Genomic DNA, 25,713 nt, shown 5'->3' with positions numbered 1-25,713 from the left:
TCCCTGCTTGAGTCTTGTGGTTAATTGATGATCCTCGAGTTAATCACCCTTCCTGCCTTTGTTCCCCAGTTACCTCCGCCAGCGGCTTGAGAGGGGCGCTTTGATGGAAGCATCAATGTCTGCTCCCATGCTCCCAGGTAATTGATCGCAGGGGACTCTAGTCGAAGGTCCAGGAGAGGAAGAGCATCAAAGGTCTAGGAGAGGAAGCGCCATGCAGAATCCAAAGGCCGTTGCTGCACAACTAGAAGAATGCGTGCAAGGGTTGGACCAGCTCTGGCTGGAGACCCGGGACGTGTCACAGGAGGACCAGAGCAAACAACAGGGGTGGCAAGGTGAGGCCTGACACCTGTACTGGGGAAAGGAGGGGGCTCAGCGCATTCATGCCCCGCCCCCTCCCCTGAGGCTCGTTCTTCTCTGGGCTCTATTTTTCTTCTCCTGGCAGATGACCACCTCGAGATGCAGATGCGTGGGTTTCTGGGACATGAATGGGACACGGGCTATGGGCGGACGGGCAGGGGAGGAAGCCCACTTTTGTTGCAGAGAATTGCTGTCAGTTCTCATTTTAGGCTTCAGCAGACATGAGACTATAAGCAACAGTTTAGTTCAGGCCGAACAAAGGGTCCATTCAGGCTGGTGCACGTATATTTCAATTATTAAAAAAAAAATGGAAGCAAATTTTCAATGGTGGCACCTACTTTTTTTTTTTTGCCCCCTTCTTTCCTTTCCCCAGTGAGGCTTTTGTGCCTCATCAGTTTCCAGAAACTCGGACAGTCCTCCTAAACGTGTCCCTTCGCTGTGTCCCAAGTTCCTTGTGTTTGATTATTGCTGTGACTCTGCGGCCAGACTCAGGCCTTTGGCTTCCTGGTCTGGCTGGAATTGGACTTTTTGCCCATTTGGTCATGTGTGGCCACACCTGCTGACCTGCAGAGCCACTTGGGGACGTGCGTGTCAGAGCACATTTCCCTCCGGTTTCTCCACATGTGTCCCTTCTCTGCATGTCCCTTCTCAGGACATGGGCCTATAGTTCTAGCTATTCGCTCTTCCTTCTGGAACCTTCACCCTTGGCCAGAAGCTAGCCTAGCACGGGGCGCTCACCGTGCTTGTCGTAGACAACCCCAGATCAATGCCCCGCACCACATACGGCCCATTAAGCCACGCCGGGGGGGATCCCCGAGTACAGCAGAGCAGGGAGTAGGCCCCGAGCACCTCTGAGCGTAGCCCAACTCACCTGCCCTAACAAGCAGCCACACCCCCCCAGGGCCTGGCAGTGCCCTGGCAGTGCCCTGGCAGTGTACTGGCAGTGATTGGAGGGGAGCGTGGGAACAGGGTCTCTGGGAATAGAAGAGTGGAGGTGACGAGATCTGGACGCAGGAAATGAGTTTTCTCACCCACAGAGTTTGATAACCAGTTTGTTGAGGGATAGGGAATGCTCAACCCCCAGGTGATGTGAACTCCATGGAATCGGTGGTCCCTGGCACACGAAGACATCGAGACAGACACTGTATCATTTAATACTATGATGTCCAGCCTGCGAATCCTGGGCACATCCAGGTGTCCCTGGCAGAAAAAAAGCGACCTTCCCCATTACTTCAAGAGTCTAAACTGGCTTCTGGCTTTCAATCATGGGTTTCTGTGAATAATGGTGGCCTGTGGGCCGGAGTGATAGTACAGCGGGTATGGCGTTTGTCTTGCACACCACCGACCTGGGTTCGATCCCCGGCATCCCATATGGTCCCCTGAGCACCGCCAGGAGTAATTCCTGAGTTCAGAGCCAGGAGGAACCCCTGAGCACTTTTTGGGTGTCACCCAAAAAGCAAAATCAAAAACAGAAACAAAAACTGTGGCCTGCATCAGCACAGAGATCCAAGAGCAAAATTCAAATTTTGTGTCAACACTTTAAAAAATATGCATTATTGTCACGTAGGTAACGTGGGGTCTCAACAGTGTTACAGTCACTGCACCTCGGCCACCACTAAAGTTCCCAGCACTGCCAACACTGCCTCCTCCTGTCGCTTCCAGTCGCCTCTCCCAAGGTCCCTCCCCAGGGAGCACAGACTGTGAGAGCCTGAGACATGTCAGTCAAACGCCTTGGCCCCTGGGCAGTGAAGGCCCCTCATTCAGAACTTGGGGCTCACACGCATGCGCTTCCAAGCCTGTGGCAGGTGTTGGAAAGGTGGGTTCCCACCAGCACCCCCTTTCACGCTCAGCTGACCCTGGGCAGCACCGACAGCAAATATCAGCCACGGTGGCCAGGGCCAAAGAGATGGGCCAGGGCTAGCGGTCTTGCCTCTTGGGCATTGCTCGCCTCGCTTCATTCATTCTCTTAGACTGACCTCATGGTCCCCCCACGTGCAGCTTCTCTGGGTGCACCCCACCAGCTCTGCTGGGACCTCGCAGCAGGGAAGCCCCCAGGGGTTCTCTCCCCCCCCCTTCCGGCCACACACACACACACACACAAAATAATTGCCACAAAACTTTTGGCTCTGGTTGCCAGATAGAACAAACCAGACTATAAGGAAAGGCGTCCCATGAGGCCCCATGATGGGGAAACAACGGTCCAACCTGACGTCAAATCTCCCTCTGCTCACGCGAGGCGAAGCCCGACCCCAGGCAGGCCCAGCCCACTGACCCCTCATGGCTTCCCCTGGGGTTCTTGGGGTTCACTGTCCACAGCTGCGTGTCAGAAGAGTGTGAGTGGGAGCTGAGCTGTGGAGGTCCAGAGGGGCTCCACAGGCCAAAGCTGCCATGGGCCCCACCTGCCACTCCACCTCAGGCCTGTTCTCGTCTTACAGGGAAAATAATATTTCCTTCCTGCCTGCCTTTCTCTGCTTCTTCACGCAGAGCTGGTCACTAAAGTGCTGGCCTTCCTGCTGACACCCTCTCTGAATGCCTGACTGCCCCAGAGTCCCTGCAGGGCAGAGCTGAGCGGGGCCACCCCAGACGACACAGAATAGCTTCTCGCTATTATTCTCGGAGCCTTTGACCAGCCGGGGTTGGGGTGGGGGGTCCGCCAGGTCTGGGGTTGAGGGGTCCGTGGTGCTCCATCACAGCACCAGGGCCCAGCAGCTTTTGCTTGGAGAGTAGCACCTCACCTCTGACCTCTGATCTCTGACCTCTGCAGCTTTGCTCCCCGGCGAATTACAGAGCCTGGTTCAGGAGGCCAAGGAGATGCGGTGGCCCTTCGTGCCTGAGAAGTGTCAGTACAAGCAGGCCGTGGACCCAGAGGACAAAACCAACCTGCAGGACGTGGTCAGGGTCGGCCTGCCGCACTTACTGGTAGGAGTGACCCCCACCCACCCCCTCCCTCCCCGGCCCACACTTCTGGCCCCTCAGTGGCCTGAAGGATTGAATTTCTCTGGAGCACAAGACAGAGCCCCGACCTGCCACATTGAGTAATGGGCGGAAGATGGGCTCAGGAAAGCGTCTGTTGGAAGGGTCGACCAAGATAAAGTGAGCAGGGCAGCAGGTGGCTCTGGCAGAGATGGTACCTATAGAATTGGACTGTGACCTGGTGGCCCAAAGTCCTGGGCTGACCCCAGTTGGCATGGCTACTTTTGCATTGAATTGAATTGAATTGAATTGAATCGAATTTGAGGCACTGAGATGCCCAATACTGTCCCCTGTAGGCTCGCCTGGGTACAGCATTCCCACTGTATGACACCTCGGCCACCACTAAAGTTCCCAGCACCGCCAACACTGCCTCCTCCTGTCCCAGTTCCCAGCACCCTCATGGCACCCCCACCCGTACGCTCAGTTCTCTAGACCTGCTCTCAGGTTCTGTGCTTTGGGGTGTTTGTTCCTCCTTCCCTGTGTCTTTCTGTGGCCCACATATGGAAGAGATTATTCTCTGTCCGTCTTTCCTTCTGGCGAACTTCACTCAGCAGGACTTCTGTTCCGATCATGTCGCAGCAGATTGCACTGCTTTTTCCTCATGGCTGAATAATATTGTTGAGGTCCAGAGTTTCTTTATCCCGTCATCTGTTCTTGGACACTCGAGTTATTTCCAGATTTGGGACTCTTGTGGAAAGGGCTGCGGTGAGCATAAAAGTGCAAATGTCTTTTCAAAATAATGTTTGGGGGCCCTGGGGATAGGGAATGTAAATCAAAAATAACTTAGCTCTTCCCTCTCCGTGGTGAGACAGGCACACATCACAAAAGACAAGAACAACCAGCATGGGGCTGGAGCGATAGCACAGAGGGTTGGGTGTTTGCCTTGCATGCAGCTGACCAGGATTTGATTCCCAGCATCCCATATGGTCCCCTGAGCACTGCCAGGAGTAATTCCTGAGTGCATGAGTTAGAAGTAACCCCTGTATATCACCGGTGTGACCCAAAAAGAGAGGAAAAAAACCAAGAACAACCAGCGTGGGCGTGAATGTGGGCAAGGAGCCCCTTCCCTGCTGGTGGGCTGTGACTGGTTGGACCGTGTTGAACTTTGGAAAACCTTAGCAGGGCTGAGAGCTGAACCCAGGGCTGGCACTCATGCCCTCCATGTAGGAGCCGGCTTCTATCCCGCACATGCAGAGTTCCCTGAGCATTGCATGGTGTGGCTGGAAACTAAAACTAACAAATAACAGCTAGGTGGCTTTTTTTAAATATTTTGTGGGTTTACCACTTCTACACTTTATTATTTTGTTTTGTTATTTTTGTCTACTTTTGTGACTTTGGGGGGAGGGGGGAAAGAGGGCTTTTTGAGTCACACCCAGCGATGCTCAGGGGTGGATCTGTACTCAGGAATTACTCTTGGTGGTACTCAGGGGGCCATATGGGATTCCAGGGATCAAACCTGGGTTGGCCACATGCAAGGCAAATGCCCTCCCCATTGTACTATCACTCAGCCCCTTGGGTAGCTTTTTAAAAGCTTAGTTCAGTGTGACACTGTCACTGGGACTTGGTATCTAAGCTGTGGGCACCGGTCATGGCACGTCCTGGCATGCACCCCCACCCAGAATCCTGCTGGCTTGCTTCTCTCCTGGCTCGGGATGCTCCGGAAGCATCGTGACAGCCTCCTTGCTCCATCCTTCAACTCACTTGCTGGAAATTGGAGAGGACAGCGTTTTAAGAAAAGCACCTCAAAAAAAAAAGGGAAAAGAAAAGGAAAGAAAGAAGGAAGGAGGGAAGGAAGGAAGGAAGGAAGGAAGGAAGGAAGGAAGGAAGGAAGAGAAAAGCACCTCAATTCCCATCTTCACCCCATTTGTAGGCCTAGCTTCTGAGGGTGCTGTAAGCAGGGTCACTGGCCTTTTTTGGTAGTTTGGTTTGTTTTATTGATTTGGGGTATTTTTTGCTTTTGTTTGTTTTTGTGCTATGGCACACGCAGAGTTTAGATGCTGCTCCTGGCTCAGTGCTCGGGGATATTCAGAGCTACTGAATGGGGGTCAGTTGAGGGGGGGACATGTGGTGTTGGGGATTGGACCCCAGCCTCCCGTCCCGCTAGCAAAGCTCAGTCCGTCGAGCTAGTGCTCCAGCCTAAGAAAATTGTTTCTTACCTTCATTAACTCAAATGACAATCAAGGAAGTATATGAGCTTGTGCTTTTTCCCTCACAAGAGTATGTATGTATTTGTGGGGCCAGAGTGGTAGTATAGCGGGAAGGGTGTGGCCATCCCACGTTCAATCCCTGGCACCCTATATGGTCCCTGAGCTCACCAGGAATGATCCCTGAGAACCACAGGGTGTGACCCCCCCATCTGAAAAAAAAAAGACAATACAGATTTGTCAGGTTGGGATGTGGCTCAGAGGCAGAGAACACGCCATGCACAAATGAGGTCCTGGGTTCGATTCCCAGCACTAAAGAAAACAGACCCTCTATAGTTTGGAGACCAGGCCTGAGAAGTGACAGCAAATGCCCTCATGTTTGCGTCTTCCTGTGTTACATGGGAATGTGTTTTGAGTCCCCCAAGAGTAAAAGATAAAGTCCGCCAAATGAATGTAGGAGCTGGAGATATGGTTCAGTGATAAAGCCGGTGCCTTGCATGCATGAGACCTGGGTACAATCCTAACACTGTAAAAGTATCCATTTTTTTAAGTAGTCAATGTATAGACACGTATCACTGTATCACTGTCATCCCATTGTTCGTAGATTTACTTGAGCAGGCGCCAGTAACTTTTCGATTCATCCCAACCTTGAGATTTTAGTAGCCTCTCCTTACTCATTTTTCCCAACGATTGGAGGCCCTTTTAGGGTCAGGGGAATGAGACCTGTTATAGTTACTGGTTTTGGCATATCAAATATGCCACGGGGACCTTGCCAGTCTCTGTCCATGCAGGCAGGATACTCTCGGTAGCATATATATATACACACACACACACACACACACAAATTTCTCTCTATGATTTGTTGCCTACTGTCTGAACTCCATCAAACATGGTATGGTAATTATGGAAAATGGGTAGGAAGTGTCAGCCGTGTGGTCCAGAAAGCGGCCTGGAGCATGGCGGCAGTTGGGTAGTGGAGGTTGGCTGGGTCCCTTGGGGTAGGGAGGGCTCTCACCCATCCCCCTCTGGGGCGCCCCAAGTAAAAACAGCCTGGCGCGGAGTCCAGCGACATGGTTATGGGGACCTCCTTTTATATTCCCATCTGGGAGGAGCAGTGTGAGTATAGACATGACCTTTGCCAATTAAACAAAACTTCAAGGAACACCGCCTGCTCCTCACACACAGAACAGCATCTTTGGAGACTGAACAGAAGCAGTAACCCATCCTTCCACCCACCTACCCCCGCCCCACCACACACACACACACACATACACACACACACACACACATACACACACACATATACACACACATACACACAGTCTCTCTCTCTCTCTCTCTCTCTCTCTCTCTCTCTCTCTCTCTCTCTCTCTCTTCCCATACCAACAGACTGAGTGGAGTAGGGTGAGGGGGAAGATGTGACAGTGGCTTTTGCTGGGCACCGTGGAGGCTGGAGCGGAGTGACCGCACGCTGGGGAGAGAAGAATGCACCCGAGTGCCCAAGCCTCCCTGGCTCATGGGGAGCTGACACTCTCACACTCGGTTCTCCAAGTCACCAACTGAGGTAGGGGTACAGGCTCTGCACGCTGGAGGCCTGAACTTCACCCCCTGGAACACAGAGCCAGCAATCGCCCCTGAGCACTGCCTGATGTGGCCCCCAACCCCCCTCTCCCCACACCGGAGAAGAAAATCATATTGAAAGTTGGCAGAAGGGCCGCAGTGTCGGCTCCAAGAGGCATACACACGCTTTGCGTGGAGCCGGCCTGGGGGTCCACAGCACCACCTGGTCCCCCCGAGCACCACCAAGTGTGAACCCCCAAATAAAACCAAAGATGAAATAAAAGTGTCTCTTTCCCGTCCGCTCCAGGCTCTGAGGCCAGACCAGAGCCAGCTGTGCAGGCTGTGTTTCTTGTTTAGATGGTGAGAACCCTTTCTCCCATCTTTTTTTCTTTTGGGGCGGGGCGGGGCATGTCACCCAGCGATGCTCAGGACTTGCTCCTGGCCCTGCCCTCTGGGATCACCCCTGGCAGGCTCAAAGGCCTCTGTTGGGTGATGAAGATGGACCTCAGGTGAACTGCAGCCAGGCAGATGCCCTCCAGCCCCTGCCCTTCCATCTTAAAAGCAGTGAAAGGCCTCTGCATCTTTGTCTGATGTCATCTGCTAGTTGTTTTTCTTTTCATAAATCTAAACTACATGGATTTTCTTTTTTGACCCTTAAAATTCTACCCAGGTGCAATTTCCCCTTTGAGCATTCTCCAGAGTATAGACACGGGGCTTTCAGCCCACGAGTCCCAGAGTCGGGTAAGCACAGAACACTGCATGGGAAGGGAAAAAGAAAGGCAAATCCTTCAGAGCTGTGCTCCCTAGCACCTGCCACAACCCCACGTGCTTTCTGCCTGGCTTTCTCTTCTTCCCCACCTCTCCCCTCGCCCCACCCCTGCTCTGCTCCCTCCTCCACCCCCACCCCCACCATCCCTCCCACCATCTTTTCTCCTTCGGGTGTGTGGCCATAGACAGAAATTTATGGCCTGATCCGACCTCCTTTACCCGCCGCACAAAGCTGGGCGCCTCGAGAGTGTGTCCCTGCATCCCCCACCTCAACACCTGCAGCCCAGCCGAGAGAGCCAGCCGGGAGATGGGAGATTAATGTGACCGCCGCTGCTGGGGGCATTATGCCCGCTCCGCAGGTAGACGCGGCTCTGCCGAGAGGGTACCAGTTATTGATTGCGGAAACATCTGTTGATAACTGCAGCTGCCCCGTGGGAACAAAGCCGGGTGCAGGGGGTGGGGATGGGGGTCACGGGCCGGAGGCCCTCAAACCCCACTTCTGGCTCGCTGGCGAGCGTCAGGCAGTACCCTCCAGCTCACACTCACCCTCGTCTTGAATGCCGCGTCTCTGTCGTCTTCACGGAGCCCACAGCAAACACTTGGCAAAGCTCTGCCCGAGCCCGCTGGCTTTGAAGTATGATTTCATCTTCATCGGTAATTTATATTCTGGGGCCCCCATTGTCCAGCGGGAAAAAGAGGGAACCATTTTTTGTTTTGTTTTGTTTTCCATTTAATTGTGGATCTCCTGACACTTTGACCTGTATTATTAGTATTAGTCAGAAAGTGGGGCGGAGGGGCGGCCGGGGAGGGGGAAGGATTTTCTCCCTCTCTTATTTAAAAATAAAGTTTCAAGGGAAAGTAAGCGCCCCTCCAGCCCCTTTCACTCAAGACAATGTTTACACTCGAAGAGACAAAGATGAAAAGCTGCGGCAATTTTTTTTTCAAGTGTTAGCAAAGGGCATTTCAGGTCTTGAAAGAGAACAGTCAGGCCCTTATAAATATCATTCAGCACAACCTTTGAGGGATTTGGCCCCAAAGAAAAAACAAAGTATTGAAGGCATTTAGCGGCCGCCTCTGTAGCTCTTGGCTTGAGGCGGGCGCTAGTCTTCCAATTCCTTGGGCTTCGCTTTAGGGGTGCTAGGAAAAGAGAACCCCCACTGCTAACGGGTGACCTCCTTGGGCTCCCCCATCTCCGCCTTCACTGTTCTGAAAAAGGGTCATCAATGCCTCTTCCCCAGAAAAAAATTTTTGATATGAAAAATAGAGCTGTGGAAAGGGACGTGCAGTCTGTTTGTAGTTGTGTTTCTGCAGCAGCTGCGACTGCCGGCCAAGGAAAGAGAGGCAGGTGCCAGCCTGGTGTTGAGTGTCCCTGAAGATTTAGGGAGCCCCAGTGCTGGCAGAACCTGGTCCCCCCAACCCTGCTTGGGCTAGATTTAGCAGGCAGCTCTGCTGAGGTGCAACTAAAGTTTGGCCCCAAAAGAGAATCAGCTGTGTAATAATATTTTTTCCTTTTCAACTTCACAGCCCTTACATGGGTACCTGATAGCCTTTATCATCATCATCGGCTGGAGCGATAGCACAGCGGTAGGGCGTTTGCCTTGCACGCAGCCAGCCTGGCCGAGCCGGGTTCGATTCCTCCGCCCCTCTCAGAGAGCCCGGCAAGCTACCGAGAGTATCTCGCCCACACGGCAGAGCCTGGCAAGCTACCTGTGACATATTCAATATGCCAAATACAGTAACAATAAGTCTCCAAAAAATGGAGACGTTACTGGGCCCGCTCGAGCAAATCGATGAACAACGGGAGGGCAGTTTGTTTGTTTATTATTATTTGCATCACACCCGGTGATGCACAGGGGTTATTCTGGCTCTGCACTCAGGAATCACTCCTTGCTGTGCTCAAAGGACCATCCAGGATGTTGGGAATCAAACCCAGGTCGACCACGTGCAAGGCAAATGTCAGCCCCACCTGAGAGCCTTTATACCACAACCTGTGCTGACTTTCTGTTTAAACAAAACCAAACCCACAGACTTTGAGTTTTCTTACGGAATATCCGGTATAAACACCTAGGTGGAGAAATAGGTGGTTTGGTGCGCTTAGGCTCCAGAATACTTTTTTTCTGTTACCTCTTGTCCAGAGCATCATGGCACCTTTAACTCATTGCCATCTTTCCATTTGATCTGCTTCAGCTATGAAACATCGAGAAGTAAAGCCTAAGCTAAGGCACGGGCACATAGCGAGGATAATGCTAGATGGCCACGCCATGTTCCTGAATAGTCTGTGGGTTGTTTGGGAGCAGGGAAAAAGGTCTCTAACAAAAGATGACTCAAGTTTGAGTTCATCGGAATGAAGCGTAACGTTGAGGAAACATACGGGGTGTGAGGACTGGGGTTGGGGGTGGTCCTATCAAGAAATCTCCCTCCCTGAAGATGAAAATTTCTTAAAACAAATTTTAAAACTTTTTCCTGTGGCACCAGTTATTATATTAATAATAAAGACTGGGCCAGAGAGAATACAGGGAGTAAGACTCTTGCCTTGTACAAGGCTGATTCAGGTTTGATCCCCAGCACCACATAAGTTTCTCCAATTCCCGCCTCCCCCCGACACACACACACACACACACACACACACACACACACACACATATCCAGGGTGATCCCTGAGGACTGAACCAGCAGCCAGCCCTGAGTACTTCTGGGTGTGGGCCCAAAAGAGAAACAAGAAAAGAACAATTCCCAGAGTGTGCTGACTAGAGCAGGGGTGTGATTTGAGTTCAGGGCTATTCCAGGGGCATCTCTGCCATTTCCACCCAGAATGAAGCAAGCAGGAGCTTTATATTTTAAAAAGAGAAGAGAAAAGGAGAAGATCTTGTTTCCAGGCCAGAGACATGGTGCAGGGCTAATCTTTTTTTTGGGGGGGTGGGGGTCACACCGGGCGATGCACAGGGGTTACTCCTGGCTCTGCACTCAGGAAGTACCCCTGACTGTGCTCAGGGGGGACCATCCATATGGGATGCTGGGAATCGAACCTGGGTTGGCTGCGTGCAAGGCAGACGCCCTACCCACTATGCTATTGCTCCAGCCCCGAGGGCTAATCTTTGATTAACACTCTTTCTTGGCTGGATACGTGCATGCGTAAAAGGTAAAAAGGTAAAGGCCCTCCCGTTGATCATCGATTTGCTCGAGCGGGCCCAGTAACGTCTCCATTGGAGACTTTGTTGTTACTGTGTCTGGCATATCGAGTACTCTCGGTAGCTTGCTGGGCTCTCCGAGAGGGGCGGAGGAATCGAACTCGGGTTGACCATGTTGGCTGCGTGTAAGGCGAACGCCCTACCCGCTGTGCTATTGCTCCAGCCCCACGTGCATGCGTGCACAAGTGAATGTGTGAGTGAACAAATGATGCAGAGTTGGGTTGTGTGGGAATCATGGTGTTTGGTGCCTGTTTGTCATAGAAATAAGTCCCACGCGAGGCTTACAGTTGGGGGACTGGCTCGTCGGAGGAACCCTGAGCACAGAGCACTTGACAGTGAGAAGCATTTCAACGCATGCCTTAAAGATGCTGAGGCTGAGGCCGAGGGACAGAGCTCTGTGCTGTGTGATTCCTCGGGCTGCGCGCAGGGAGGGCTGTATTTGGGGGCTGTCTGCACCGTGGGGACAGGAAGCATATGTCAGAAGGAGCCTGATTTAGTGCCAGGCTGGAGGGAGGAAGTGTCAGATCAGAGGAGACGTGGAGACAGTCATGGTGGGTCGTGGGCACTTGGGTGGTGAAGGTGCAGGAGTCGGACTTATCAATGCCATCAACTTCTACACTGTTGCAACAGTGTTATCTAAATTATACTCTCAGAAAAACAACAGAATGAGGCTGAGATAGAGCACGGGCTTGGGGTGCTTGTCTTTCCCAGGGCTCCCTGGCACTGCCTTGGTCTCCCCAGTCCTGCTGAGTGCAGCCGAGTTGCACCGGCATACTCTGAGGTCCTGATCCAAATGTGTTCACAAAGCACTCACCGCTGCCTTCCCAAGGGTCACCCCCAAGCTTAGAGCCAGGAATAGCCCCTGAGCACTGCCGGGAGTGACCTTAAAACCCAAAACAAAACGAATAGTGGTAATAACTGCCCAACCCCCTAGCACATTGGGTGGGGAATGGGATGAGGCAGAGTGAAGACAGTTGTCTCTGAGAGTCCCCACTGCCAGGCCTGGGACACGCTTCAATGGTCGAGCACATGCCTGGCTGGTACGGGACTAGGTGGGACCCCTGGCGCCTCATGGGCCCCTGAGCACCATCAGGATTGTCTCCTGAGCACTGTGCCGGGACTAGCCTCTGGGTGCTTCATGGGCTTCCCCTATCCCCCAAACCAAGCTACATGAATAAGTAATAGAAGAGCAATCTATTGTTTGTTCTTGCTTGGGCCATGGAGAAGGTGGAGATGGGGTGACAGATGGTAGAGATGCACGTATCTCACAAAAGCATCTAACACTGATGCTCAGCAATAAACTCCAAATAACTCCGGATAGACATTTTCTTGAACGTGGTGGGATGACCGGGTTGGCTTTGTTCTTTATATGTTTTGACTGCATAATAAAGAGCTCTTCCTGTTATGAAAACACACACAGGATAAAGAAGAGCGTCCGTCAGTGGGTCGCCCTGAGAGCTCAGTAGGGTCAAGGGTTCAAGCACCAAAACTTCTCCCCATGCCCCTGAGAGCAAGTGCAGAGACTCAAGTGCTCATTCCTTAGCCGCACTATGCCCCTGTCACTAATTAAGTGACTTGGACAAACGCTACTTTTGACGACTAAAGTCAGGGTTGTGAAGGGCCATATTTTGCCTCTCAAGCTTTTCTCTTCCCATTCGAGGATCTACTCGGTGCTGCATTTCTTATTTTTTCCCATTATACTTTGGGGATCACTTTAGGGCATATCTGGGCATACACACGTACACCCACATACTACATTCCAGTGGTTCTCAACCACCAGTGGGTAGATTGATGGCAGTGCCCAGGTGTAAATGGGTTTCAAAGCACTCATATAGGACAGAGAGACAGAGCCGCAGGTCAGGTGCTTGCTTTGCATGCAGCCAACTTGGGCTTGATCCCCAGGAGGGACCCCTGAGTGTAGACCCAGGAGTAAGCCCTGAGCACGGCCAGATGTGCTGCCAAGCCAAGAACAAAGCCAACAAAGCTAACCACTGGCGCGCACTCACCAAAGTGTGCTGGTATTTGCCAATCCAGGTGTTTGCCAACAGTGGGCGCCAAAGCTGGAGGGAAATTTAGGTTGATGCCCATCAATCCATGGCTGGCGAAAGTGAAGCCCAAAGCATAAGAGTCAGCTGGGTGAAGGTCCCTGGGGGCCACCAGGCCTCCACACCCACTCTCCCTCACCCTGAGCCTGCCCTGTACCCCCGGATCTGCAGCCAGCCTTCCTTCCCTCAGACTGCTGTGGGCTCAGCGGCTCCCTGGCACCGCTGCTCCTCCCCTCCTGCCAGTGTCAGTAGACTTTTGTACTCCAAACTGGCATTTTAACATTTCCAGTTACCCACATGGGGAACTTCAGCATCCTCTGCTGAACCTCACAGTTCCTCTTTTGAAGCGAGGCCAGATAAAAGACTCCGATTCAGCGACATTAAACTTCATCCCATCCGAAAAAAAAAAAAAAAAAAAAAAAGGAGGCGGCAAGAGATTGGAGACAGAGGAGGACAAATATTAGCCCCGGCGGCCAATGTGGGTTCAGACTTTTAAGATAGAGAGCGTGATTAAAAATCACTAAGGATTTAAACCCTGCTCTAAAACTGTGCCAAAAATGGCCCTTTTTAATATGGTACTTTCAAGTTTCAATGGGAGATAAATTAAAGTGGTGACTTGTCCTTAAAATTCTACCAAGGGAACCTCGGTTGCCACAGAATCAGGCATGCGAGTTATCCCTTTGATGAGGGTTCACCCGATGGCACGAATTTCATGTCTCCCCATAATGAGGCCCGAAGGCTGAGCCAAGTGGTGGGGGAGCTGCTCCCCCTGGGAGCGGCGGGCAAGGCAGAAAACGAACACCAAGTGTTGGGCCGGCAGAAGCAAACACTGACCTTCTGAAAAGCGTCCTTCCTGGGGATAAACGTTGGCACCTGCAAGCAAGAACTGCTCGACCACCCAGATCTCCCATGCTTCATCCCCCCGAACGGGCTTGCAGCCTGCACAATAGTAAGACCTCCCGGAACGGTCCTGTCTGTCTGACACTGCTGCCGTCCAACTGAGCCAGACGGAAGTAGTGTCTCGGGATGTCGGCCAGCATCAGCGTGGCGACTTCCCAGGGTTTGACAGGAGCTCTTCAGAGCAACAGGTCTTGATAATGGTCCTGTAGACCCAGACTCATCGCGTCCATCTTGTGGGGAAGGTGATTGACTCAGAGAGCTCCAGGGATGGTGCCAAGCGGCACTGCAGAGTGACACCCTGAGCTGGGGCGGCCCTCGCTGTCCCTCTGTCTCACCCTCTGCTGCTTGCAGTCCTCCTTCCACCCAGGGAATGCCTGCCCAGTGATCCCCCCACGTGCTCGCTCCAGAGGAGGGTGACCAGCGATGGCGCAGTCCGCAGACCCGCACATACTTCTCCTTGGTCCTTTCCAACTCAGGAGCGTGTTTACTGTGAGGAAGAGAGCTTTGCATTATCCTGCAAACCTTCTCTTTCTGAATCAGTTATCTTGATCGTTTATCAGGGAAGGGGCATCCCTGGTGGTGCTCAGAGCTTATTCAGGGCACTATTCTCAGGGGTCATTCCCAGGGGTGCTGGGAGACCATATACAATGCCAGGGATGGAACTAGTTCAGCCCCGTGCAAGGCAAGTGATCTTGTGTCCTATCCCACCTTAGGAGTACTGATAACGAATTTTTATATCTTCAATACATTATATGCTGTACTATTTTTCCTGTATTGGTAGGGTACTAATTTAAGGCGACAAAGCTTGATTGAACATTTTTAAATCATTTGAAACCTCATCATTGGCATGGGAAGTGTCTTTTTTTTTTGCTTTGTTTTGTTTTTTTAAGCCACACTTGGAGATGCTCAGGGGTTGCTCTTGGCTCTGCGCTCAGGAATCACTCCTGGAAGTGCTCAGGGGATCATATGAGGTACGAGGTATCAAAGCCAGGTTAGCTGTGAACAAGACAAGAAGACAAGAACCCTACCTGCTATATTTCTCCGGCTCACACGTAAGAACCTTTTACTTTTTGGGGGGAGGGGGTTATGTTTTTGTTTTTGTTTTGGGATAGCACCCTCAGTGCTCGGAGCTTGCTCCTGGCTCTGCTCTCAGGAATTACTCCTAGCAGTGCCCAGGGGACCATATGAGAGGCTGGAGATTGAACCCTGGCCAGCTGCAACCAAGGCAAGCACTTTACCCACGGCACTATTGCTCTGGCCCCAGAATAGGAATCTTTTTCATGTTAACAATGTAATTGAGTATGTTTAATTAGTTTTACAAATTTTTAAAAAGGAGGAATGGAGCTGAGCTCATGTGGATCAAGGACAATCCATCTGCAATGGATTTTGTCACCTCAGCTGCAAACCTCATTTTCAGTATGAATATGAAGAGCAGATTTGATATAAAATCAATGGCAGGGAATATCATTGCTGCTATTGTTACTACAAATGCAGTGATTGCTGGGTTGATAGTATTGGAAGGATCAAAGATTTTTATCAGGGAAAATAAACCAACGCAAAACTTTTTTTTTAATTAACAACCAAATTCGAGAAAGAAACTCCTTGTGCCATGTGCTTCAGGTCCTCCCAATGCTGATTTTTACATGTGCGCCATGAGCCAGAGGGGCCTTTGAGGGTGACTGTTTCATTAGGCGACTGCTCTTACTTTGCAAGATAAGCTCATAAAAGAAAAGTTTGCCATGGTAGCACCAGATGTCCAGATTGAAGATGGGAAAGGAACCATTTTCAGAAAAGGGAGAGACAGAAGCTAACGGTCACAAGGAATAGTCTGATTTTGGAGTTAGAAATGGGAACTGGCTTCAAGCAGATGTCTTCATTCAGAACGACACCCTGTTGATCAATGATCAGCATCCTGCCTAGTGAAGACCTAGGAAAGGATGTTGAGTGTGAAGTGTTTGGTGCTGATGTGAGTCAACTCAATTCAGATGAAGGTCCTTCCAGTCATGCCAACTCAGTGAAGAAGAGAGGACTCGCAAGAGAAAACTAGAAGAGAAATAGAATGTCATTGGGAAGAGGTCTCACACGAGCAGCTTGAAGAAGGTGAAGATGTACCTGCATTAGATCAAAGTGCAGTGGACAGTGAGTACCTCTCAGCCGTGCTGTCACTGCACTGTTTACTGGTCATTCACAGAGCCAGGTTATTGGTTTAGATCGCCTGTTCTACAAGGAAAAAATTGGTACCTTGACTTGTGACTTAAAGATGATTCTGCCCCCTTTGAAAGCCTTCATTTGGCTAGAATCGTTAGAAATATTGTGGTATGCTCTCCTCTAAGGAAACTTTTTTGGATCACTTTCAGCGATTTATTCATAACAAACCATACAAAATGAATTTCAGTTCTGCATTGGGGTGGGGATTGGGGTTCAGGATGGAAAGATCCCAAATATGGTCGTGGGTTTTCCATTGGGACAGAATCTTGCATTCAGACAGGTAATCTGTGAAGAGCTGAGCCAATGTATTGATGAGTATTGACGGCAGGTTCTTCAGGTTTTCAGGTCTGACCTTGTCTGAGCCGGGTGCTGTTCCTTTCTTTACCAACGAAATGGCGTGTTGGATTTTGGAAGGGAGAACATTGGGAATGACATATTCCATCCTGTGGAATTTGGTATGTGGGCAGGTGGATATGGCTATCGAAGAGATCTAAGTAGAAGTCATGGATAATCTTCTCCATTGCCCTTCTGGAAGATGTGTAGATCCATCAGGACATCGGAGGGCAGTCATCTTGGTCTTGTAGTTGGCGAAGGACAGGAGGGCATTACGAATGCTTTTCCCGGCTTCTGCCGCATCTACCAGACTTCTGCTCTTCTGTCTTTGAGGTCTTCCTTGATCCCTTCTCTGCACTGCTTTGCAAGCTCAGACATTCGCTTGCAGTTGCCTGAGGTATGCACCAAACCAGTGTCGAAAATGGCGTGATGTGATTGGTGCCTTCTTGTCTCAGTCAGACCAATGATGTCGTACTTGATCTTTCGCGCTTGTACCAACAGGTCCTCGATGGATGCATCCGATGCTAGCATACGTGCATTGAAAGTACAGACGATCATTTTTATCTTCCTTCATTTTGGCAGCCTAGATCGGCCTTGAGATTTTATCAGCCTCTCCTTTCTCATCCTTCTCAATGCTGCCATATTGGTGATGCCTTCAGGGTCAGGGGAAAGAGACCCTTTTAATTACTGGTTTTGGCATATCGAATACACAACGAATAGCTTGTGAGGCTCTGCCTTGCCGGCGGAATACTCTCGGTAGCTTGACAGACTCTTCGAGAGGGATAGAGGCTTTTGGGGTGGCCTCTAATCGCCCTTATAGGTGTTCCCGTGGTTCAAACCATATTTTAACCCTATCAAATAAGGTACGGCAATTCTGGAAGATGGATATTAAGTGTCTTATAATGTGTCGCGCAGCCGCTTTGCAGCCGCATGGTCTGGAAAGCGTCCTGGAAACCAGCAGGACTGTACTACTGTACAAGAAGGGAGACATCCATGACATTGGCAACTATCGCCCAATCTGCCTATTGTCTGTCATCTACAAGCTGTTCACTGGAGTCATCCTGAATAGGATTGGCAGAACACTAGATGAAGGACAACCATGCAAGCAAGCCGGGTTCTGAAAAGGATTCAGCACCATCGACCATATCCACACGATAACCAAGCTCATTGAGGTTTCTCGGGAGTTCAAGATGCTGCTCTGTCTAACGTTCATTGATTTAAAGAAGGCCTTTGATTCTGTTGAGACGGAAGCGGTCATTGAAGCCCTAGCCAATCAGGGTGTTCAAACTCAATACATCAGGATCCTCCGTGAGCTGTATTACGGATTCACTACCAGGATCTCACCATTCTACAAAGAAGTAATCATCGATGTCAAGAGAGGAGTTCAACAGGGTGATACCATTTCACCGAGACTCTTCAGTGCCACCCTCAAGAACATCATGCGCCAACTGGAATGAGAAGAAATGGGAGTGAAGATAGATGGTCAGCAACTACACCACCTCCGCTTTGCTGATGACAGTGTTCTAATAACACTAAACATTAGCCCACTGGCACAAATGCTGGCTGACTTTGACCATGAGTGTGGAAAGGTCGGACTACAGCTGAATCTTACGAAGACAATGTTTATGAGAAACAGCCTCGTTCCTGATGCCCCATTCGCTCTCAACGGAACGACCATCTCCGAATGCAACAGCTATGTGTACCTAGGTTGAGAAGTCAACATGATGAATGACCTGGCACCTGAGTTGCGCAGGAGGAAAAGAGCAGCTTGGAATGCCTTCAAGAGCGTCGAAGAAATAGCTAAGAGGACGAAGAACCTCCGGCTCCGGGCACATCTCTTCGATTCCACTGTTCTTCCTGCATTAACATACGCCTCAGAGACCTGGGCCCTGTGCAAACAGGATGAGAACGCTATTTGGGTCTCCCAAAGAGGAATTGAAAGAGCTATGCTTGGAGTATTACGTTTCACTCAAATGAGAGAAAGAATCCCGAGTTCTGACCTCCATCCACGATCAAGAATCAGGGATGCTGTTTTGTTTGCCAAGGCGTCAAAAATCAAATGGTCTAGAAACATAATGAGATTTAGAGACGACCGCTGGATTAGAGCCATTACCAACTGGATTCCACTGGACGTCAAAAGACCACGTGGCTGCCCACCTACCAGATGGTCAGACTTCTTCATCGAGATCATAAACGATCAGTTTGAGGCTCTTTGTGTTCCTAGAACGAACAGATGCCATTGGATTACACTAGCATGCGACAGGGACAAATGGAGACATTACTGGCGCCCGCTCAAGCAAATCAGTGTTTAACAGGAAGTCAAGTGATCAAGTGATGGTCGTGGGAAGGTGTTATGGTGGTAGGATTGGTGTTTGAATATTAAATATAATCCAATATTGTGAACTACTTTATAGTAATACAAATTATTTTAAAAATTTTAAAAAGAAATGTGGTATGTTTGCAAGCAGGATGGTTTTAAGCCCTTTGAGCAAGTGTGCACAAGCAGTTATGACGAGATGAAAGTGCTTGTTGTTGCCTTTCTGATACAAATATCCTTTGGTATCAGTTAATCAGTTAATAGTTTTAAAATATTGTGGTTTCGTAAAGTTGATACCTGCTTATAAGTATTATGCCTTCATTGTTGAATAGAAGAAGAATTATTTTTAGACTAAATCTAACCATTGTCATAACTCTAACTGACTGAAACAGATTAAAAGAAGTATCAAGTGCTATGCATTGAAATTTGGTTTTAAGAATGGGTTGGAGTGATAGCACAGCTGCAGGGCATTTGCCTTGCAAGCCACCAGCCCGGCCAAGCCAGGTTCGATTCCTCCACCCAGCACGGCAAAGCCTGGCAAGCTACCCGTGACACATTCAATATGCCAAACACAGTAACAACAAGTCTCACAATGGAGACGTTACTGGGCCCACTCGAGAAAATCTATGAACAACGGGAGGACAGTGACAGTGATCTACCACTATGTATATATTATTTTATTATTTCCTTTAATGAATCACCGTGAGGTACAGTTACAGATTTACAAACTTTCGTGCTTACATTTAAGTCATACAATGTTTGCGTACCCATCCCTCCACCAGTGCCCATTCTCCACCACCAATGAGCCCAGTATCCCTCCCACCAACCCCACCCAACCCCCCCACCCAACCCCTTTCTGTGGCAGGGCATTCCCTTTTGCTCTTTCTCACTCCTTTTGGGTGCTATGGTTTGCAATAAAAGTATTGAGTGGCCATCATTCGGTCTATAGTTTCCCCTATGTGTATTAATGTAAAACAATGTTAATTTCCTCAAGTTTTCAGCTTGTACTGCCTGGTAAAGAAGACATGTATGTAAAGAAGACATTTTTTGTGTATTGTTAAAGTTTCATCTTATTTGTATTTCATGTTTTGTAAGACCCAGATATATCTATATTAAGGATAAATAAATGGCATATGTATATTTTGTTTTTTAAAAAGCTGAGGCTTTTGGGGGGATGTTAGGTCACACCCAGAGGTGCTCAGGGCTTGCTCCTGGCTATGGGCTCAAGGATCATTTCTGGCAGTGCTCAGGGTACCATATGGAATCCTGGAGATCAAACCTGGGTCAGCCATGCGCAAGGCAAACACCCTACCCGCTGTACTGTCTCTCTAGTCCCAAATTTTAAAAAACTTGGCTTAGCACTGTACTATAAATATATGGTTTATATAGTTTATTATAATGCTACCTTTAATGGCTGTTACAGTTTGTAAAAACTATGCCTCAGACATATGTAGAATCAAATTAGAGATGTCAGTCAAAGTTATCAGTTCATACTACTCATATTTCAGTTCATCTCACAACTACAAAACTTTATTTGTTGTATGATTGTCACCCATTGCCTCTTTTGCAAACCACAACACCCAATAAGAGAGAGAGAACAAAAGGGAATGCCCTGCCGCAGAGGCAGGGTGGGATGGGGGGGTGGGGGGTGGGAGGGATACTGGGATCCATGGTGGTGGGAAATGGGCACTGGTGGAGGGATGGGTATTTGATTGATCATTGTATAATTGAAACCCAAGCACAAAAATTTGTAAGTCTACAACTGTACCTCATGATGTCTCACTAATAAAAATTTAAAAAAAAAACTTTATTTGTTGAAATTCAGCTAGGAAATTTCCGTCTTCCTTTGTGCTGCATATTTATGCAAGTTAATAGGAAGATGTATTTTTTCACAAAGGATGTCAAAAACCCATTCAAGCCTTTTAGATTGTGGAAGAATTTTACACACGTTAAAAGTTTCCCATTTCTGTGAAGTTCTTTTAACCATGATACTTTCTTGGAGGTGAGGGCACAAAAATCCCAGTGATGAAAGCACTTCCAGCCCTTATTATCTGAAACACACTTCAGAGTGCCTGGTGGGGAGTGTCCCGTTGCCAGCCACTTGGCATCCCAGGGAGAGCTGGCAAATTTGGGGCCCTTATGTGCTTATAAAAACAAAAATACAAAAACAACCCAGCTCAACTAAGCATTAGTTTGTTGACAGTTGCTTACAGAAGGGTGCCTTGAGATGTCAGTAGCGTGTCTACACATCTGTGATTTGCTTGAAGAATCTGTACTTCATGACAATACGGTCTGTAAGTTTATTTAGCCTGATGCTTATAAACTGCAGTACAATAGACTGGAAGCAGCCCATGTTTCCGAGACGAGGGGTCCCCTTGGACCATCTGTGCTCAGTGAAGACAGCGGATGGGGCTGTTATCATCCTACAGTTTTTCTTGTCACAGGGGTGGGGTGGGGGTGTGGGGGAAAATTCCCAGGTGGTGCTTAGGAGACTGGGGAGGGCGGGGACACCCGGCCCTGGTTCTCAGCCAACCAGCTGGCCAACCGCGCCAGGCTCTGTGTGTGCAATGCAGCACAGGCCCTGCCATGCTCCGAGTCCCTGTCTGTCATATACGACCTCCAGAACTGCACTCTGCACTGCTCTGGGAACTTTAGGGCACCTGGAATCAAACCCAGCATTTGGCCCCAATCTAGTTTCTTGAGCCAGTTAATGGGCTGGAGCGATAGCACAGCGGGTAGGGCGTTCGCCTTACAAATGGCCAACATGGCCGATCCGAGTTCGATTCCTCTGCCCCTCTCGGAGAGCCCGGCAAGCTACCGAGAATATTCGATATGCCAGACACAGTAACAACAAAGTCTCCAATGGAGACGTTACTGGGCCCGCTCGAGCAAATCGACGATCAACGGGAGGGACTTTACCTTTACCTTTACCTAGTTTCTTAAGTGTCAGTAATGCTTAATTTCTTTTTCACTGGTAAACTTCCCTGCAAATTCTTTGAATTTTTATTTTGAGATCTCAGAGATGGATTGTATGCATTAGCCCCGGTTCACTCCCGAAATAATGAATTAGGGGTCAGAGAGCTAGTATAGAGGGTATAATACTGGTTTGCATGTGGTCGGCCCAGGATTCAATCCCCGGCTCCCGCTATGGGCCCTCAAGCATCACAAGGAGTGATTCCTAAGCACAGAGCCAGGAGTAAGCCCTGAGCACCACCATGTGTGGTTCTAAAACCAAATAATAATTAAATTTTTGTTTATTAAGGATCTACTAAGTGCTAGGTCCTTTCATCATCCACATTTGTTTCTCCGGTAATCCATACAGTATTTTTTATCCTTATTTTTTTCCTTTTTGGTCACACCTGGTCATGCACAGGGATTACTCCTGGCTCTGCACTCAGGAATTACTCCTGGCAGTGCTCAGGGAACCATATGGGATGCTGGGAATTGAACCTGGGTCGGCCGTGTGCAAGGCAAATGCCCTAGCTGCTGGGCTATTGCTCCAGCCCCTATTTATCCTTATTTTATAGAGAAAATGAAATTCCAAAGTTAAGTACCGTTGCCAAATCAAACCATCAAAGTCCATCACTTTGCATTTATATCACCTTGCATCCATAGTATCTCCTCTAGTTAATGATCTGATGGGCTTCTTTGAAGAGCCTCTTTAAATTGATTTATTTTCCGTAAAACCCAGCACATTTTGAAGCATTGCTAACCAAATCATTCCTGTAACTTTTTGTATTTAGCCGAGGTAAAGACTGGAAGAAAATACATTATTTTTGTGTGTGGTCATTGAAACACTTTCTCTAACTAGGCAGGAATGGCTCACATTGATCTGAGATGGAGTCTCTGGGCCTCTGAAGTCTTTGTAAGGGCATAGAGGGGCTGGGGAGATGGCTCAAAGGGCTGGAACACCCGCTTGGCATCCAAGAACCCCACATTTAATCCCCAGCCCTACATGGTATTGGCATAGCACAGAGAGTAACCCCTGATCACTGCTGAGTGTGACCCAGAAACCAATAAATGGGGCTGGGCACAGATGTCAGCTCTCCCCATCCCTCCCATAACACTTCCATTCTACTGCCCTGAGTAGGAGACTACGGCAGTGCCCAGAACCCTGCAGAAGGTCCTGTCTGCCATGCTAAATGCGCAGAACTTGGTCAGGGTCACCTGGTCAGAACTTTAAGTCTGAGATACTAAATATTGCTCAGCAGATGGGCTGAATTAGGATCACATGTGTGTGTGCGTGCCACAGTATGATGTGTTGGGGAGAGAGAAGGGAGAATGGGGAAACCAGTGTCTTCATAAGTCTATATATTCTCTAGTTCTGCAACTCAAGACCCTGGCAGGTCTTTATTGATACAACAGTGCTGTTATTCTAATGTATATCCTGGTTGAAGTAATGTTAGCTTAGGCCCCCTTTAAAGTATGTTATTTATCATTAATATTCTTTTTTATAATAATTTATGTTTCAAAGCATCTCAGCTTTTGTTGCTTTTGTTTGGGGTGGGGGTCACATTTGGTAGTTCTCAGGGCTTACTCCTGGGAAGACCACTTCTGCCAGAACTCAGGGACCTAGGAAGTGCCAAGGACTGAAGGGGAGGCCACATCCAAGCAAGGCAAGAGCCCTATCCACTGTACTACCTCTCTGGCCCCTATTGAACCACATTTCAAATGGATTGTAGAAACCCAATTGTTTTCTAAGAATATGACAATCCCAGACTTGCTCTTCAAGCCCATGTTCTCCCTCTAACACATGTCTCAGTTGCTTGTCTCTGAGTGTCTTTATTTGCTTTTTCCACTTTGGAGAACCCCATGTCTCTCTCTTGAATTCATACTAGCTCTCTTCTTCTCCTCTCACACCTTCCTAAGCAAGTTTCATTCAATAAATACTCTCTTAGGATTGGAGATATAGTACGTGGGATAGGACTCTTGCCTTGCACGTGGCCAATCTGGGTTCCGTTCCTTGCATTCCATGTGGTCTCCTGAACCCTGAACCCAGCCAGGAGTAATTTCTAAGTGTAGAGCCAGGAGTAGCTCCTGAGCATTACCCGGTACCCCCCCCCCCAAAAGAAAAACTATTTAAAAAATTAAATACTATCTTACTTCACTAAAAATAAAAAGAATATGGCAATTCCAAATACAGTACAGTAACTGTTCCTTAGGTTAATGTTTCTTTGCTTGGTATCTATGAGGTTTTATCAAAGCAAGGCAAACCCATTTTGATGAAACCTTTATTTCTGCTATACTTCTATGAAAGTGATTCTCTTTGATTAAAGAACAAATCAGTTCCATTTGTTTACCTAAGTAAGCATACCTGTTAAAATCGCAATTGGCTCAGCCAAACATTTAGCCCTTTCTGGGACCATTGCTCCTTTAGGAATGAAACAACCCAATGCACAGTGAGAGCCACTGTGTACATCTCTGCACTCTGTATCTGCCCCGCTCCTAGAATAGGTAGACAGTGAGGAAGCGACTCGGGCGCCTGAGGGTCTGGATGTGCACCGAAGCCCCGCGCATGACTGGCTTTGTCAGCTTCTGAAACGTGCCTGAGCAGTTGGCTTCCTTCTTCCCACGTCTGCTGTGGTGTTCAGAGCTTGTCTGGATGATGAAGTGGATGGATAGCGTAGGGTGCTGAGGGCAGTGCCAGGACTCACTCGGTGGTAGCTATGACTCATTGCCTGGAGGACCAGGCTCGGTGGGTCTGTCCCAAGGTAAGACAGCAGGAAGCTTGTGCCAATGGAGCAGCCAGTCCTCTGAGTGCTGCTTAGTCAATGACAGCCCTATCTTCACAGGGACACAATGATCCGTCTAAGCAGCCTCCCAAAGACCCCAGATTCAATTCCACCCTGTGTCTTTGAGTCTAGGGACCCCAGAACCTCTCCCTGTGTCCTTCTCCCATTGCCACCAGATCCTAAAAGAGATGTAATTGGAGGAGCAAAGCAGTAGCACAGGGGCAGGACCTTCGCCTGCTCACAGCCCACCCCGGTTCCATCCCTGGTAGCTCATATGGTCCCCTGAGCCCTGCCTGAGTGATCCCTGAGCACTGATCCTGGAGTAAGCCCTAAGCACAGACAGATATGAGGAAAGAGAGAGAGAGAGAGAGAGAGAGAGAGATTGGGGAGGGGGACGGTTGGGGAAGGGATTGACAATAATGCAGTTGTTGGGCTGGAGAGATAGCACAGTGGGTAGGGCATTTGCCTTGCACGCAGCCGACATGGCCGACACAGGTTCATTTCCCAGCACCCCATATGGTCCCCTGAGCACCGCCAGGAGCAATTCCTGAGTGCATGAGCCAGGAGTAACCCCTGAGCATCGCCGGGTGTGACCCAAAAAGCAAAAAAAAAAAATGCAGTTGTGTGAGAACTGCAGAGGCAAAATGCTGACTGTCATGGCGGCCACTTTCTCTGTGACCACTGACGGCTGCTGAGCTGGAGGAAGCCAGTCTGGATTGATCTTAAATGTCTCTGAGACAGCTCTGAGACATTCTTAGTCTAACCCTGATTGCACCTATTGGGTTGAGTGGAATAACATCCACGCAGGGAACTTGGTGTTGGGAAAACAAACACGCACCACCCTGTCGGTTACACGGCTCTGCCCGTTCCTTGGTAGTGAAGGACTTTTTTGCTTCCGAGCTGGAAGGGGCATTTCCCAGGATACCGGAAGTTGGCATTTGGAGCAAAAAAACACCTCCTCTTCTTCATCTGATAACTCTCCCTGCAGGGACTGGCTTTCCCAGCAGTGCTGCGTTCATTGTGTAGAATCCTGAACTTGCCTCCGCTGTGAGCAGAGGCAGTGCCCACAGGGGTGCTGGTATGGGAGATGGCACCTTCTCATGGCATTTACCCATGCCTGGCTGCAGTGTGACCCAAGATCACTGGTTGTGCCGAGCATAGGATACCAGGACGGCTCCTGGAGCATGT

The 25,713-nt window shown here is 49.3% G+C and overlaps 1 protein-coding gene across 1 annotated transcript in view; it reads left to right on the top strand.

Moving 5' to 3' along the window:
* The first annotated feature begins 211 nt into the window (after positions 1–211).
* Positions 212–25,713, top strand: part of ALPK1 (alpha kinase 1) — a 64,363-nt gene continuing 38,861 nt past the window's right edge. The window contains exons 1-2 of the mRNA XM_056116641.1: positions 212–332; positions 3,122–3,276. Coding sequence (XP_055972616.1) covers positions 212–332; positions 3,122–3,276 — 276 coding nt within the window. The remainder of the gene's footprint in view (positions 333–3,121; positions 3,277–25,713) is intronic.

Source organism: Sorex fumeus, unplaced genomic scaffold (genome assembly GCF_029834395.1).
Source record: "Sorex fumeus unplaced genomic scaffold, SorFum_2.1 ptg000033l, whole genome shotgun sequence".
Lineage (NCBI taxonomy): Eukaryota > Metazoa > Chordata > Mammalia > Eulipotyphla > Soricidae > Sorex > Sorex fumeus.
The sequence above is the reverse complement of the archived record's forward strand: the minus strand, read 5'-3'. Positions and strand labels throughout refer to the sequence as shown.